This window comes from Hemicordylus capensis, chromosome 6 (assembly GCF_027244095.1).
Source record: "Hemicordylus capensis ecotype Gifberg chromosome 6, rHemCap1.1.pri, whole genome shotgun sequence".
Taxonomy (NCBI): Eukaryota; Metazoa; Chordata; class Lepidosauria; order Squamata; family Cordylidae; genus Hemicordylus; species Hemicordylus capensis.
This window is the reverse complement of record NC_069662.1, coordinates 13,276,102-13,290,989: the sequence shown is the minus strand read 5'-3', so window position 1 is coordinate 13,290,989 and position 14,888 is coordinate 13,276,102. Positions and strand designations below refer to the sequence as shown.

Sequence of the window (14,888 nt, the reverse complement as noted above, 5' to 3'; positions counted from 1 at the left end):
ATATAACCTGAAGTTTATTGTGGTCTCACAGTTTCCAATCAGTCCCATTGCCTAATGAATCTAACCTCCTCCTCCTGACACCACCATTTCATCCATGCATTGAGACTCCTCAACTCTGTCTGCCTAACTGGCCCTGCATGTTGCACTGGTAGCATTACAGAGAAAGATACCATGGAAATCTGGGCTTTCAATATTTGACTCACAACCTACATTTCACTTCTAGAACTGCTCAATTATATCTTCTCATGTTGTTGGTGGCAACATAGACCACAAACACTGGCTCCTCCCAAGGACTACTACCTGCTATACTGTATGATATCCGCTACCTTTGCACCATCAGGCAAGCCACCTTGGGATTGGCACATCCATCCCAAACCCAACTATCTGCATTCCTAATGATTATATCACCCATTACAAGAAACCCTCCCCATCCCCCACATGTAGAACCTCTGTGCAAGAGATATCTGTGCACTCACCAGGGAATGGGTCTCATCTAAGAGATAGTTCCCTTATCCTCAAAGTAATACCCTCCTTCCCTGAGTCCCTCATTCTCCATGAAAGCAGAATGGTCACCTTCAGACTGGGTCACCCTCAGCCTGGGATGCCTCTGCTGCATCTCTGATGCCTCATCAACAAAACTGTCTGGCTCATATAGTTTATCCAGGTCAGTTTCCCTGGCCTCAAGGGAACAAACTCTTTCCTTGAGAACTAGAAGCTCCTTACAATGACTGTGTCCAGTGTGTATTTCCTACTGGAATGACTGTCCAGTAGCCTGTCCACACTTGTGTTCAGTAGGCAGATGGTGACACTCAGTGCAATACTCTGGATAGCATCCACATTTCTGCTGACTATCTGTCTGCAAAACTGTTTTCGTTTCAAGTAGACTGTTTACTTTTTAAGGGTTTCTTCAGTTGAATTGCTAAGTTAGTTAACATTTTCAGAAGGGGGAGCGTTAATTATCCTGGCCTCCTTGCCCTGATGATAAATTTGCACAGATACAGGTGGACCCCCTTATCCATGGGGGTTCTGTTCCCACCAATTTCCACAGGTAATGAAATAATGGATTATAGGGCATTAAGTCAATAGTGATGTGGGGGGGTTAGGTTCCTGTAGGGGCAAAAACCAGAGAGAACAGCTCTACAGGTCTTCTGCTGTCCAGCAATGTACCCCAGAATCTGCAATTCCTCCATTATGCCATGAAAAATAATGGTAATTCCCACCCACCCCCCACAAAAAAGAGCCACAAAATGGCCCCTTTTGACAAAATGGTGGTCAGAAAGTACCTCAGAAATCATTCCAGGCAACCCCAAACATGGATACATGAAATTTAACCCTCCCCACCTAACCTAAGGTCAGGTGCCAATTGCCCATGCACGGATATGCAGAACCACAGATGTCGGGTCTACGTATGCCAAGATTTCTCTGTAATTAACTTTTGGGTCTTTATTACATGATGCTTTGCCACTGGGGCCAGAAAAACATATTAAATGGAGTTCCCACATGCTTATGAGCTTTTAAAAAATGGTATAAGTTTAGTAATAAGCCAGATAATTATCTAGGGAAACTGTAATCTACATGCTGAATTGAATGGGAATCAATGCACCTGTTCCTTTGGTATAAGTTTGTAAGACCACATGGAAATCTCATTGCAGTTTAATGCCTAAGAACTACCAGCAAGCTCTTGCATCTGTTTTTGCCATTGAGGAGATCAATAAGAATGCCAAGTTGTTACCCAACATCACATTGGGATCCAAGATCTTTGACAATAATTTTAATCCAATAATGACCTATTGGAACACTCTCAACCTAGTTTACATGGGACAATGGAGTCTCCCAAATTACAACTGTGTCAGGAAGAAGAAGTTCATGGCTGCCATTGGGGCACTCACCGCACAAAACTCCATCCAGATGGCCAACATCTTAAATACCTACAAGACACCACAGGTAAGTGTCTTCATATATTTGCATAGGTGTATATCTTAGAGAAGTGCAGGACACTTTCTAGTATCTGATGTGTGTCTCCCTCAGAATTGGTTAGGTTAAAATACTCTAACGCACTGACTGAATGGAAACCTGTTGCCAGCTCACAGTTCCTGTGGGCTACTTGAGATGATTGGGGCATAATTCCTCCTAGTTCATAAACTGAGCTTTATCCCAGTTCATTATCAAATTTGGCTTCTTTACATTCCTGCTTAGATTATACTTCCAGTGCAAACCTTATAATACCAGCATTCTCTCCAGTGCCACTCAAGTTATTCTGGGTTAGAAGACTGTGGGGTTATTCACACGATTGTAGAAAATCGGGCTAGCCTCCACTTGTCCGATTTTCTACAGTTCAATAATCCTCCACTAGCCCGATTTTCTACAATCATGAGAACCACTGGGCTTGGCTGTGAGCCTGGTAGTTCTTGAGCAGGTAACCCGCTCCAGTAGCCTGCCCCTTAAACCGGGTTGGTGGAACAAGCGCTCCTCAAACCCGTTTTTTTTTTAATCGTGAGTAGCCACGGCGCAGCTCATGAGTAGCCACTGCGTGGGGCATACTGGTGCCTCCGGGGGTCGCACGGCCCCCAAACTCCCCAGCCCCCACTGGCTCCATCACGGAGCCGGCAATTGTGTGGGCAGCCAATCCAGTCGCCCAGCTCTCCCTGCTGAGCTTCCCAAACCAGGTCTCACTGATCATGAGACCTGGCTCTGTATGTGCAGGATGACTGAGTTCTGGGAATTAATTTTCTGATCAATTATACAATGATGTAGTTATCCACTTAAAGATATTCTCACCCTCCACCTTTCCTTTAGCTCAGTTATGGCTCTTTTGATGCTGCGTTGAGTGATAAAATTCAATACCCTTCTTTCTTCCGGACGGTTCCAAATGAAAATGCCCAATATGTTGGCATTGTTCAGCTACTTAAGCATTTTGGATGGAATTGGATTGGCCTCCTCTTATCAGATGATGACAGTGGAGAAACATTTCTTCAAACTCTAAAACTGAGATTCTCCCAGAATGATATTTGTATTGCTTTTACACAATCATTTCCAGCAGAGACATCTCACGGTTCAAATGATACTGTAAAGAATGCCCTGGGATGGATTGCTTATACTCTCGAGTTGTACCACAAAATCAATGTTATTCTTGTCTATGGGGATCATCAGTATATGGAGGGTCTACGAATAATTCTCGAATTCTATGAATTTGTTTACATGCAGCCAATGGAGAGGGTTTGGATCATAACTGCTCAGTGGGATTACACAGCAGTCTTTTCATGGAATAAATTCACAGCAAAATCCCTCAATGGCACCTTGTCCTTCACACCCCATAAAAATGTGGTTCCAGGATTTCCAGATTTCCTTGAGAGCATTAATCCATATGAGTCTCAGATTTATCTCATTGGTAGTTTCTGGTACAATGTATTCCATTGTTCGCTTCCAATGGATCAGTTGTATTTTCCAGGTGCAAAACATTGCTCTGGGGAAGAAAGGTTGGGGAGTCTTCCTCAATCTCTGTTTGAAATGGAAATGTCTGGCCAGAGCTATAGTATCTACAATGCTGTTTATGCTGCAGCACATGCTCTCCATGCCATCGATTCATTGAGATCCAAACAGATAGCAAAGACGAATGGAGAGAGACAAAATCTCTTGAAAGTTCAGCCATGGCAGGTAAGTCACTCTTACCTGCAGCTCAACTACAGTTACATGTGTACAGCTTCAAATGCTACCCCAGTATGATTCAGGAACAAATCAGCAGCCCTTAAAACTATTTCAAGACTAGAGATAAGGTCCACCTAAGAGCCCCAGATAACCTGGCAGCTTCGTTCTATGATATAAGGCATGGATAACAGTGGCCAGATCTGACTTCTGAAGGAGGGACCCATAGCTGGAGCCCAGTCCAAAGATCCAAAGAACACATATTTAACCTATGGAATTATTTGCATAGGATATAGTGACATCCACCAGCCAGGATGGCTTTAAGAGGGGTGTCGTGGATCTCACTGTAATGCTGCCGTTGTCACGACCCAGTCTAAACCAGCCTCATGATTTTTAAGTTTAAGCACTGCCACCATGTAGACTTTTAGGCTTTCTCTGGCTGAGGCCACTGAAAACAGCCTTCCAATTCACTTGTGTTAAAAAATAAAGTAATGGTGGAAAACCCACCAAAGTACCCACCTAGTTAAATTAGATTAAGTGAGCGAGCACTCCCTTAGCCTTTTTTATTTGATTGTGTGTCTGCCGCAACTGGGGGTGGGGATTCCAATACTTGGCACTTGCGTGGTGCATTCCTGGGACACCTGTGGATAGGGCAACACACCTCCATGAACCAGAACCCCAACCCCCAGAGCTGCCAGGCAAACTGTAGGAGAGCCACTCCTCATCTGGTCAGGCGATCCACAGCGCAAACCAAGAGACTGACTGGAGATCGTCTGTGGAGGAGGTAAGGTTAACCCTCCTTCCCTGCAGACAGCCCTGGAGCTCTTCTCACCGAGTGTAAGAAGAGCTCCAATATCTTATATTCAAAAAGAGGAGGTTAAGGCCTCATTCCACCACAAAGGGTTTAGGCAAATTTATGGAGGACAGGTATATCAAAAGCTAGTATTCTGAGGGCTATAGATCACCTCCAGCCTCAGAGGCAAGATGCCTCTAAATACTGGTTGCAGGGCAGCAACAGTGAGAGAGAGAGAGAGAGAGAGACGGCATGCCGTCACTTTTTGCCTGTGGGCTTCTCAGAGGCATCCGGTGGGCAACTGTGTGAAACAATATCCTGGACTAGAAGGGTCTTGGGTTTGCTCCAGCAGGGCTGTTCTTATATTCTTATGTTCTAATATCAATGTTATCTTGGACACAACTGCTAGCTCGGCCACCAGGAGCAAGGCTGGGTCCAAGGGGTGGTGGTCAGATTTTCACTGCCCAAAGGACAGAGCTGAGCAAATTCCAGAAATCCCAGTAGATACATATTTTAGAATTCCAGTAGATACATGTTTTATCTACTTCACACCATTTGATGCAGCTTGTATGTTTTTCCTTGTTCTAAATCAGCTTCACTCTTTTCTGAGAAACATCTGCTTCAACAATAGTGCTGATGAAGAAATATCTTTTGATGAGAATCTGGAGTTGGCATCTGGATATGACATCATCAACTTGGTCACATTCCCCAATCAATCCTTCCAGAGAGTCCAAATTGGAAGGATAGACGTTCAGGCTCCAGGAGGAAAAGAGTTCACTATTAATGAAAGTGCCATTCAGTGGAGTCACAAGTTTAACCAGGTGGGAATAAGTGAGAGTTCTGTTTCTAAGCAGAACTATGCATTTTACAATCCGAGATAAAGAGAGTGATGCTTTCTTCACGTATTTGGGAAGGAAATGCTGAGGTATTCTTGGCAACACCCTTTCTCAACTATGCCAGAAACAACACTGACAAATACAGGGCCTCAAGTAATTAAAAAAAAACTTTTATCGGAGATGGGCATCAAGCCTGTTGGATTATGATTTGTACAACCTCTCATTGTTCATGATGCAGGAGAAGATTTGTTCCTTTTTGCCGAGTTTGGAACCGGAATTCCTCCAAAGTGAACTTCAAAGATAATTTCAGAGTTCTTCCCCTGAAAAAGCATCAGACAATTTTCTCAGGAGCTTTCTACACATCCCTAGAGATGTCCCATCAATTGGCCATGCCTCTGAGACTTCCATAGATCTCTGAGTTGGAATAAATCTTGAATGAAGTGACCAGAACGCTCCACCTGAGGACTGCTGCAGACTTGTAAGCAGCCCTGACCAGAGGCGTATCTAGGGAAAATAGCGCCCAGGGCAAACACTGAAATTGCGCCCCCTGTCCAAACATCTGACACCCATCTTTCAGATAACTTTACCATAATATCAGCTCAAAAATACAAGTCAAGTTCGTTAATCTTTTAATATTTCAAAAACTATTTAGCAGTGGACATAGCCAGATCAAAAAATGCTGGAAAACTACAAATTTCAGTATTCTGGGGCTCATGAAATACCCAAATACTATGTAGAGCTGTACTTGGAAAACTAAACAGAAGTGCCTGTATAATTCTCTTCTATGTATTGTAGCATCACCATTACATAAGTTTTAAAAATCAATGGAGAATTTGACTTTTCCCAGATACTCTGAAAATAATTAAAGGATATGCAGAGTAAACTGTGTCACTGCTTGGAATATATTCTAGTCTTTCAGGAAGACAGTTAAAATGAGAGAAAGAGAGCAAGAAACTCCCAGTGGGCCTTAATAATACAGATTTCACACTGATTCAGAGAAAAACTCACCATTAATAACCATATTATTAAGACATCACATTTAACTCACTTATCACAAGAAGCAAAGTAAGAGCAAATGAATACAATCCTAGCTCATAAACTTCAGCTCATTATTCACAAGCCCTGATTCTCTCTACATAGTGCCAATCTGAATATGTGTACAGTGTTATATGTTTTATTAATTTTTTAAATTTTTTTACCTGTAGCCCCTTCAAGGGGCTTCCTAAAGGCCATGGGGGGTCTTCCCTCCCCCCGCTGGCCTCTAGGGCCTCGTAGGGACCAATTGAGCATGTGCGGTAGCCATTTTTAAAAATAATCTTTTTTTAAAAAAAATGGCCACCGAAAACAAAATGGCCACTGTGCATGCTCAAATGACCTCTGCAAGGCCTGGCATGGCCTAGGGCCTCACAGAGGTCATCTGAGCATGCACAGTGGCCATTTTGTTTTTGGCAGCCTTTAAAAGAAATTTAACTCTACAAAATGGCGCCCCCCTTCAAATGGTGCCCGGGGCACGTGCCCTGCCTGCCCTACCCTAGATACGCCCCTGGCCCTGACAATGATAATAACAAGCAGTTTTGCAGCAATGCTACTGTAGTTTTCTGCATTGCAGTGAGTGGTGAAAGCTGTGATTGCACAACCACTAGTTTTCGACAGCATCGAGCTGCTTGTGAATCCACAGCAGCCCTGAGTGCAGCATTCCAATCACTGAATGCTGTGCATCAAGTCATCCAGTATATGTGACTAAAATACACGGATAGTCACTAAATAGTACAGCAGTATATCAGTCTAGCAGTAATAGTTTATAGACATACTCGCTGTCAAAAACTGCATTCCTTTGTGTACAAACAAACCCACGTGGCTTTCAGTGACAACAGCAGAAGCACTGGGAGCTGTCAGAAGCAGGCCTACATCACTGGAAATGGTCAGAGGTGGGCCTATGTCACCGGAAATGGTCAGAACCAGGCCTACGTCCTCACCCAGGAAGTTCTGTCCCCCACTCCTCCACCTCCACCGAGGAATATGCCCAAGCATGCCCTGAAGATGGGCATGTGACCTCTCTATGAACACTCTCCACCACCCTAGACCAATAGGAAGAGGTTTCAGAGCTCAGAAAGGCATGACACACAGGTGTGATAATGGAGCAGTGGCCATTTTGAGTAATTTTATTGGCTGGAATGGGATCATCTGACCCTTCTAAGAACAGGCCCTGTGGCAGATTGCTTAGTGGAGGTCATTTTATAGTACTGATGGAAGATGCTAGGACTTTTCTGCGGCCTGTGGGCCTATCTTTACCACCTGAACAGAAGGCAGGGCTGTGTATATGACACCAAAGAGCCTGTCCTACCCTCCAGCTGACCTGAAAACTCACCAGATGGCTGTTTTTACCATGGGCCAGATTCCAGAGCCAGAAACAACCTTCTCGGTGAACCAATATGATGAACTAGAATGTGATTGTGGGCACTGTAACACCAACCCTGCTCCTGCTATGGAAACTGAAGTCAGGGAGGCTCCAGCTGCTGCCCAAACAAACAGAAGCCTGAGTTCATCAGCCTTTGAAACAGAAGCTCCTGTTAAATACAAGCTGCATATGAAAAAAATGGGTGAAGAAGAGGCCTCATCATGATTGGTGTCATTATTGGTGCAAGAGTCTTCAAAGGATGCCCATACTGCTGCTGAGGCAGGGCTGCTCATTTTGATTTGGATCCAAATTGAAACACCCCTGCTTTGTTTTGTACCAAATTTTCTGAATCCGAATCACCGTTTTATTTTGTAGCTGAATTTTCTGAATCCAAATCTGAATTGATTCAGATTTTAAAAAGGGTCCCAGGGCAAAAAGAGTGGGTTGGTGGTGGTAGTACCCAATGGGTGGGAACTACCACCCAAATTTCAAAGGAATTGGGCAAAGGGCTGGGCTTTTTTGTGAATTTCTGAAGTTTACGCATCTTTAAGAATTTTGCCATATGGAATAATGGGGATTCCAGCAAATGTATTACTTCACATTGGTGGGAAAGGGGTGGCCCAGAGCAGAGTGTGGTGGGTGGTAGTGCCCAATAAGGGCAAAGAAGCTACCAGAATTATTTCAAAGGTATTAGGCAAAGGGGTGATTTTTTGTGATTTGTTGAAGTTTATGTGTCTTTAAGATTTCTCCCATAGAGAATAATGGAGGTTTCAGCAGCCCCATAACTCCACTTGAGAGGCAAAATGCATTACAAATTGGAGTTTGGAAAGGGAAGCCGCAGTTTGCTTTTGCTGCAGAACGGTGGTTTAATGCTTTTAGATGTACATGAATTCCAACCTCTGTTCCATTTAACTGCAATTTCGTTGTATGTGCAAATGTTGCTAGAATGAGAATGATGTGTTTAAAAACTATAGTTGTTGACTAATCAGGGTAGATTGATTTAGAGGGTTAGATGAGTAAGAGAAAGAAATAAAAAGGGGGATTATTAGTGAACCATCACTGGCCCTTAGATCAAAACAAACTATGTTCCCGAACAAAATGGTTGATGCTGAGGATAAGACCAGTGAGCTGAAACCAGCTTAGTGTTCCATCATATTTTTCCTTCCTTTGGTGACTCTTAGACACTACCTCGTGCCAAATGTGTCAAGAGCTGCTCCCCAGGACACAGAAAGATTGCTCAGGAGGGGAAGCCAGCTTGTTGCTATGATTGTGCTCCATGTTCTGAGGGGACGATTTCGGTCCAGATTGGTAAGTAAACACCATATAGAGCCACAAGGGGGGAAATCCAGTTACTTGAAATTACATCTATCTACAAAAAATATATGAACAGATGGATATATTCATCTTCTTGTACAGGGTTTGCTATGATGGTCCATGGGCTGCAGCCAGACTGACAAATAATTTCACTGATATAACCTTTCTCTTGCATTTCCCAATAAGCCTATGGTGTTTTCCTCTAGGAAATGGCCAATGGAGTTTAGCACCAGACCAGATAAAGTAGTGTTTTGTATTGGGTGGCTCACAACAAAGGTTTAAGACATACAACAAAAACACATAACATCAAATCAAATCTGAAAATAAGAATTTAAAAGGCCTGGGTGAACAAAAAGGTCATTACTTGGCATCTAAAAGAATGAAGTGATGAAGCCAGGTGACTCTCACTGGGAAGGCTATTCCATTAATGGGGTGCAATCAACGAAGAGGCCCTCTCCCTAATAGCCACCACCCTCACCGCGTTGGGCAGGGCCCTTAAAGGAGGGCCTCCAAAGAAGATCTTAAGGTCTTGGTTGGAATATATGGGCTCTCTCAGGTAACCTGGTCCCAAGCCATTTAGGGCTTTGAAGGTTAAAACCAGCACTTTGAATTGGGCCTGGAAGTGGACTGGGAGCCAGTGCAGCTGATGAAGCACTGGCATAATATACTCCCCAAACATCCAGTTGCAGTTAATAATCTCACAGCCCTATTTTGTACTAGCTGCAGTTTTGGTATTAGCTGAAGCTGATAAAAGGCACTCCAAGCCACAGAGTGTGAAGGGCCCAGCCCCCAACATGGCCGCTGGGCTGCTGGGTGAAAGCCGAAAACCCGCCCAAGAACAACTGAAGCAGGCAAGGGGGTGATTTAGAAGGCCAGTGGGGGGAGGGGGAACCTACACAGAACCCCCCTGTCGCCTCCAGGAACTCCCCCAATGGGAGTAAAAGGTTTTTTAAAATTAATTTTTTAACAGAATTTTAAGATTGCGAACCCCCTGAATTTCAGGGGGGGGGTTGGTTCGACCCCGAAATGTTGAACCACTGAACCGAACCCCCCAAACCCCGAACTGGTTTGCACATCCCTAGAAATCAGTTCTAGGGGCTTTGGAAAGTGGATGAAACATTCCTGATTTGGGTTTCACAGTAATGCTAAGTAAGGTTAAATGAAGTAAGCCCAACAATTCTTCCTTTGGTGCTGACTACATCATCTTGTCATCATATTTTACAAGGTTTTATTCACAAAGCACCTTTTCATGTTTTGATTGGCACACTGAGCATTAATTGGGGCAGCCGCAGCTGATGAGCTTAGAGGTGGAAAATGAGTGGCAGGTGCATTTCCTGTTCTCCTTTCCCACCCAGCCCATGCTGCCTATCTCTCTTTCTATGCTTGCCCCATCCCAAGCTGCATGGACTGTCACATGCCTGGTTGGGCATTGGAATCCCCAACCATGAGACTGAAATCTCCCGTCACATGAATAGAAGATTCCTGTCCCCAGCAGAGCAGATGACATGCATCTCGGGGCAGGGTGAGCACAGTTGGAGAGTTAGGCAGCCTGAGTGGGCTGGGGAGGGTGAAGAAGCAAGACACCTTGCAGCTCATTTTCTTCCCCTCACTTCATCTGCAGCAGCTGCCTCTAGGATTATAGGCCACTGATAATATCCAATATACAAAAAACCTTTTAGTACAACCTACTACTTTAAGGACTTACCACATTCACAATGCACCGAAATGCCAGGAAATCATGATTGTTTAGGCTGTTGCCTTGACAGAGGTTTTTTTTATGGCAATATAGACATTGTATGGTATTCTGTACTGTGGTTGTTTCAAGCTTCACTACCAACCTGGAGCGAGATGGCTGCTAATGGCAGAATGGTAGACCTAAGTTTGAGATCTGTCACTTTACTGGAATGCACACATGGCATCTATGCAAGTGAATCTAACGTACAACTGAAACTACCATTGCACATTACAAGTATGCAACTCACAATCAAAGTGATTCAAATAATATGAGAGATGCAGCTGGATTCTGGCTTCAGAGAAGATAAGCTGGAAAAGGCTATGCCCCACTACTGCATTCTGTTTATAACAGCAGAATATTATATATGTCCCTCATGCCTCCAACAATGGCACTCCATTTTTGCATTTTGGAAATGTAGACCTCTTCTTTCTTAACTTCAGATGCTGACCACTGTGAGAAGTGCCCAGAAGAACGGTATCCAAATAAGCAACAGGATCAGTGCCTCCCCAAACAAATTATTTTCTTATCTTACGGAGAACACTTGGGAACAGCTTTGGCTCTTTGTGCCCTTTTCTTTGTGTTGATCACAGTTTGGGTGATGGGGAGCTTCATTCTGCACTGGAACACTCCCATTGTCAAAGCCAACAACTGGAGCATCACCTGCACCCTGCTAGTCTCTCTGCTTCTTGGTTTTCTATGCTCCTTCCTGTTCATTGGCCGACCTGGGAAGCTGTCCTGCATTTTACGACAAACCATGTTTGGTATCATCTTCACTGTTGCAGTGTCTTCTGTGTTGGGTAAAACGGTCACTGTGGTTGTGGCCTTCATGGCCACCAAGCCAGGAAACAGGATGAGGAAATGGGTGGGGAAGAGGATGGCAGTATCCATTATCATGCTCTGTTCTCTTATTCAAATTGGCATCTGTGCTGTGTGGCTGGGGACCTCTCCTCCATTCCCAGAGCTTGACATGCACTCCCAAATTAGTGAGATGACTGTGCAATGCAATGAAGGCTCAGAGATTATGTTTTATACAGTCCTGGGTTACATGGGGCTCCTGGCCATCATCAGCTTCACTGTGGCCTTCCTTGCCAGAAAGCTGCCTGACACTTTTAATGAGGCCAAGTTGATCACCTTCAGTATGTTGGTCTTTTGCAGTGTTTGGATGTCTTTTGTCCCAACTTACCTGAGCACCAAAGGAAAATTCATGGTGGCTGTGGAGGTCTTCTCCATCTTGGCCTCCAGTGCTGGATTGCTGGGTTTTATTTTTCTCCCCAAGTGCTATATTATTTTACTGAGGCCTCATCTGAACACCAAAGAGCAGCTAGTAAGGAAAAAATAATTATCTCACTTGTGTCCGTACAAGTTTTTATCCTTGAGCAGATTGAGTCTCTTTGTTTTCTTTCCAGTGAGTGACAAATTCCTCACTCTCACTCTCAATGATTTCAATAATCTCAATTTCAATCTTAATAATCTCAACCCCGATCCCAGTTTCAGTAATATCAATTATATCAATTTCAGTCACAATCTCTGTTATCTCAATCATCTTAGTCTCAATGTGTTTTTTTAAAAACATATTCATCTTATTTGACTCTTTACAAGTTGAACTGTATCCTTCTCTTCGTTTTATTCCCAGTGAATGATTAATATTTCTGTCTATATCTATGCCTAAATATATAGCTACTTGGCCTCACTCACTCACTGATGGACATGCAAATCCCAATCAGTTTATAAGCAGTTTTGAATGTATTATGCCCCTCCCCTTGGCCCCGTGCAGAGGGGAGGGCGATTTGTGCCAGTCACCCCTGCACGAGGCCAAAAAAGGCTTCTGATTGGCTGGCCCAATAGAGGGGGTGGCGATATTCGCAGCGCCCGCCCCAAGCAAACAGTTCGGGCCCAGCTTTCCCCACCCTCCCTTTCCCTGGTGCAGAGCGGGTCTAGTGACTGGTCGCTTCGGGGCCGAGTAGGAATTTTTTACCCTCAACGCATTGGCCACTGTTGGGTTTTTTTTCGCCTACTCCGTTCTGTTCGCAGGCATTTAGCTTAGTTAGGCAGGTCACGACTGGGCAGGAACAGTGCGGGTTTGGGGGTAATTTTAGGAATTAATTTTGGTGAGCACCTTTGAATAATTAACAGGTCGATTGGTCAATCGCTCCCTTGTGGTTTGTGCGGCCCAGGGAGATTGATTCTCCATGAAACCAGCTTCACGAATTCACCTGCCCTTGGGCTGCGCGGTCCGGGACGGGTGAAGACCTAGAAGTATTCAGGCCCCCTCAGGAGAGGGGGTTGGCCTTGAAGGCAGGAGATAGGTTGTACCTGCTTCTTGCCTGAGCCAAGGTGTGTCGCCCTTAAAGGTTTGGGGAAGGATGAGGTAATCCTAACCCAACCTTAGCAGACCCGCACTGTTGTGGCAAGGTGATTAATCACCTATTTAGTTGTCAGTCCGCTATGCTTTTCAAATAAAGTCGTGGGCCTTTACCCAAAATAAAGTCTGTGTCCGTGTCTTTTTTGGGCTGTGGTCTGGGCACAAATTGTTATTTTTTTGGGGGGGGGATGTATAATCTGTGTTTTTAACTGTTAATTGATTTTAATTGCTTTGTTTTAATGTAAACTGCCCTGAACCATTTGGAAGGGCGGTATAGAAACTGAATGAATGAATGAACCAAACCACAAAAGATAGAAACATGCTTCTTTCATAGGTAGGTTCTAGACCTTACCCAGACCAACAGCAACATTAAAAACCTGGGAAAAAATGTTACTTTCCTGAAAAACTGGAATAAGACTTCATTTAGCTCCATGAAGACTACAGTCAGACATGCTCCTTCGAGGCTGCTTGCAAATCTCAAGCCTTTTACTAATCCAACCCTTCTGGTATGGCCACCCTTACTTTAAGAGATAGCTTCTCTTCCATATGGGAAAATGCGGAGAGGAAACTTTAGTCTTATGGCCTCCAACTTTCAGATTTGGCTCATATAGGCCTTTTTTTAAGTCCAAAGAATCTATTTGCCAGTGCTTTTGGGATATTGCACTCCAAAAGTTCAGAGCAAAAATTACACACTGTGTGGTTATTGGAAATTCTAGACAAATCTTATGCCCGGCTAATAAACTTACTCTTCCTAAATTCCACCGTGCCTTTACTATGGCACATTTACATGTGTTACCTGCAGATGTTTTGTATGGAGCATGGATTACTTTATTGTGTATTATATAGAGATATACATTCTCTTCTTCTTGGTCCAATTTTGTTACACTATCCAGGCAGGCTGGATGACTTTTGTTTACATTTCATAAAATTATGTAATCTGATGCTGAGATGACCTATTGTGTGGCTAAATTTTGTGCTACTGCTTAAAAATTGTCAAGCCTTAACAAAAGAAAACAATAAACAGACTAACAATCTCTTATGAAGAGAGAAGGAGAACCTCTCAGCTTGAATTCAAGACAACAAGTGAGGAGTAGACAAAGTGCCCTTGTGTTTAGTGTGATCACAATTGTATTGATGGGAACCTTCATTCTGCACTGGAATACTCCCATTGTCCAAGTCAATGACTGGAACATCATGCATCTCCTGTTCTTTAGAACTTGAGTGGATGTGCTGTCCTGTTGGCTCACCGTGCGACCCTCTGCGTGGCCATGCTGCAGAATATGGGATGTGGGGCTGTCCTCCAGGGTGCGTGGAATGCAGAAGAGGGATTAGGGCAGAGGGAAGTTTTTTTCTTATTATATTTTTCAACAAGGATAGTCGGGGGCCCAACCAGAGTGGGGCCACCTTGTATTCCTTGGTGGTTAAGTTGCCTGCTCAGCTCCTGAGCTCACAGTCCATGGTGGGGATAACGCCGTAATAGGCTCAGCCGTATCCCCAGTTTACTGACGCTCTCATGAGATTGTCAGTCCACTTGGCAACAAGCTGCTTGCAGCGTCCTGGGGAAGGCTCTGGCTGGAGTGTTCTGCTGGGGTCTCCCTCACAATATCTCCTCTGGTCATGGTGTGACAGACCCCCTGGCATGCTTTGTCCTGGCCCATCTGCATAGCCCAGTCTGGTGAATGTGATTTCCCCCACCCGTCCCATAAAGAAAGAAGGATTCAATCCCCCTGTGCCCTTGACCCCCCCCCCGAATCAGAGTTTGCATGTTGCTTTTGGGGTGGGGGGCCATTTGGGGGGGTGGCATTGGT

At 44.3% G+C, this 14,888-nt stretch overlaps 1 protein-coding gene across 1 annotated transcript; it reads left to right on the top strand.

The window, feature by feature from the left end:
• The first annotated feature begins 1,656 nt into the window (after positions 1-1,656).
• LOC128330892 (vomeronasal type-2 receptor 26-like) lies at positions 1,657-12,057 on the top strand. Its single transcript, XM_053264255.1, has 5 exons — positions 1,657-1,944; positions 2,797-3,654; positions 5,029-5,256; positions 8,851-8,977; positions 11,159-12,057. Exons 1-5 carry the CDS (start codon positions 1,657-1,659, stop codon positions 12,055-12,057), a joined length of 2,400 nt encoding a protein of 799 aa, XP_053120230.1.
• The last annotated feature ends 2,831 nt before the right edge of the window (positions 12,058-14,888 follow it).

Bases quoted from the DNA above. Each gene is read 5' to 3' on its own strand.
- LOC128330892 (XM_053264255.1), top strand. From the start codon at position 1,657: ATGCCTAAGAACTACCAGCAAGCTCTTGCATCTGTTTTTGCCATTGAG. The intron at 3,655-5,028 runs GTAAGTCACTCT...GTTCTAAATCAG, and splicing joins TGAAAGTTCAGCCATGGCAG to CTTCACTCTTTTCTGAGAAA. The intron at 5,257-8,850 runs GTGGGAATAAGT...GGTGACTCTTAG, and splicing joins GGAGTCACAAGTTTAACCAG to ACACTACCTCGTGCCAAATG.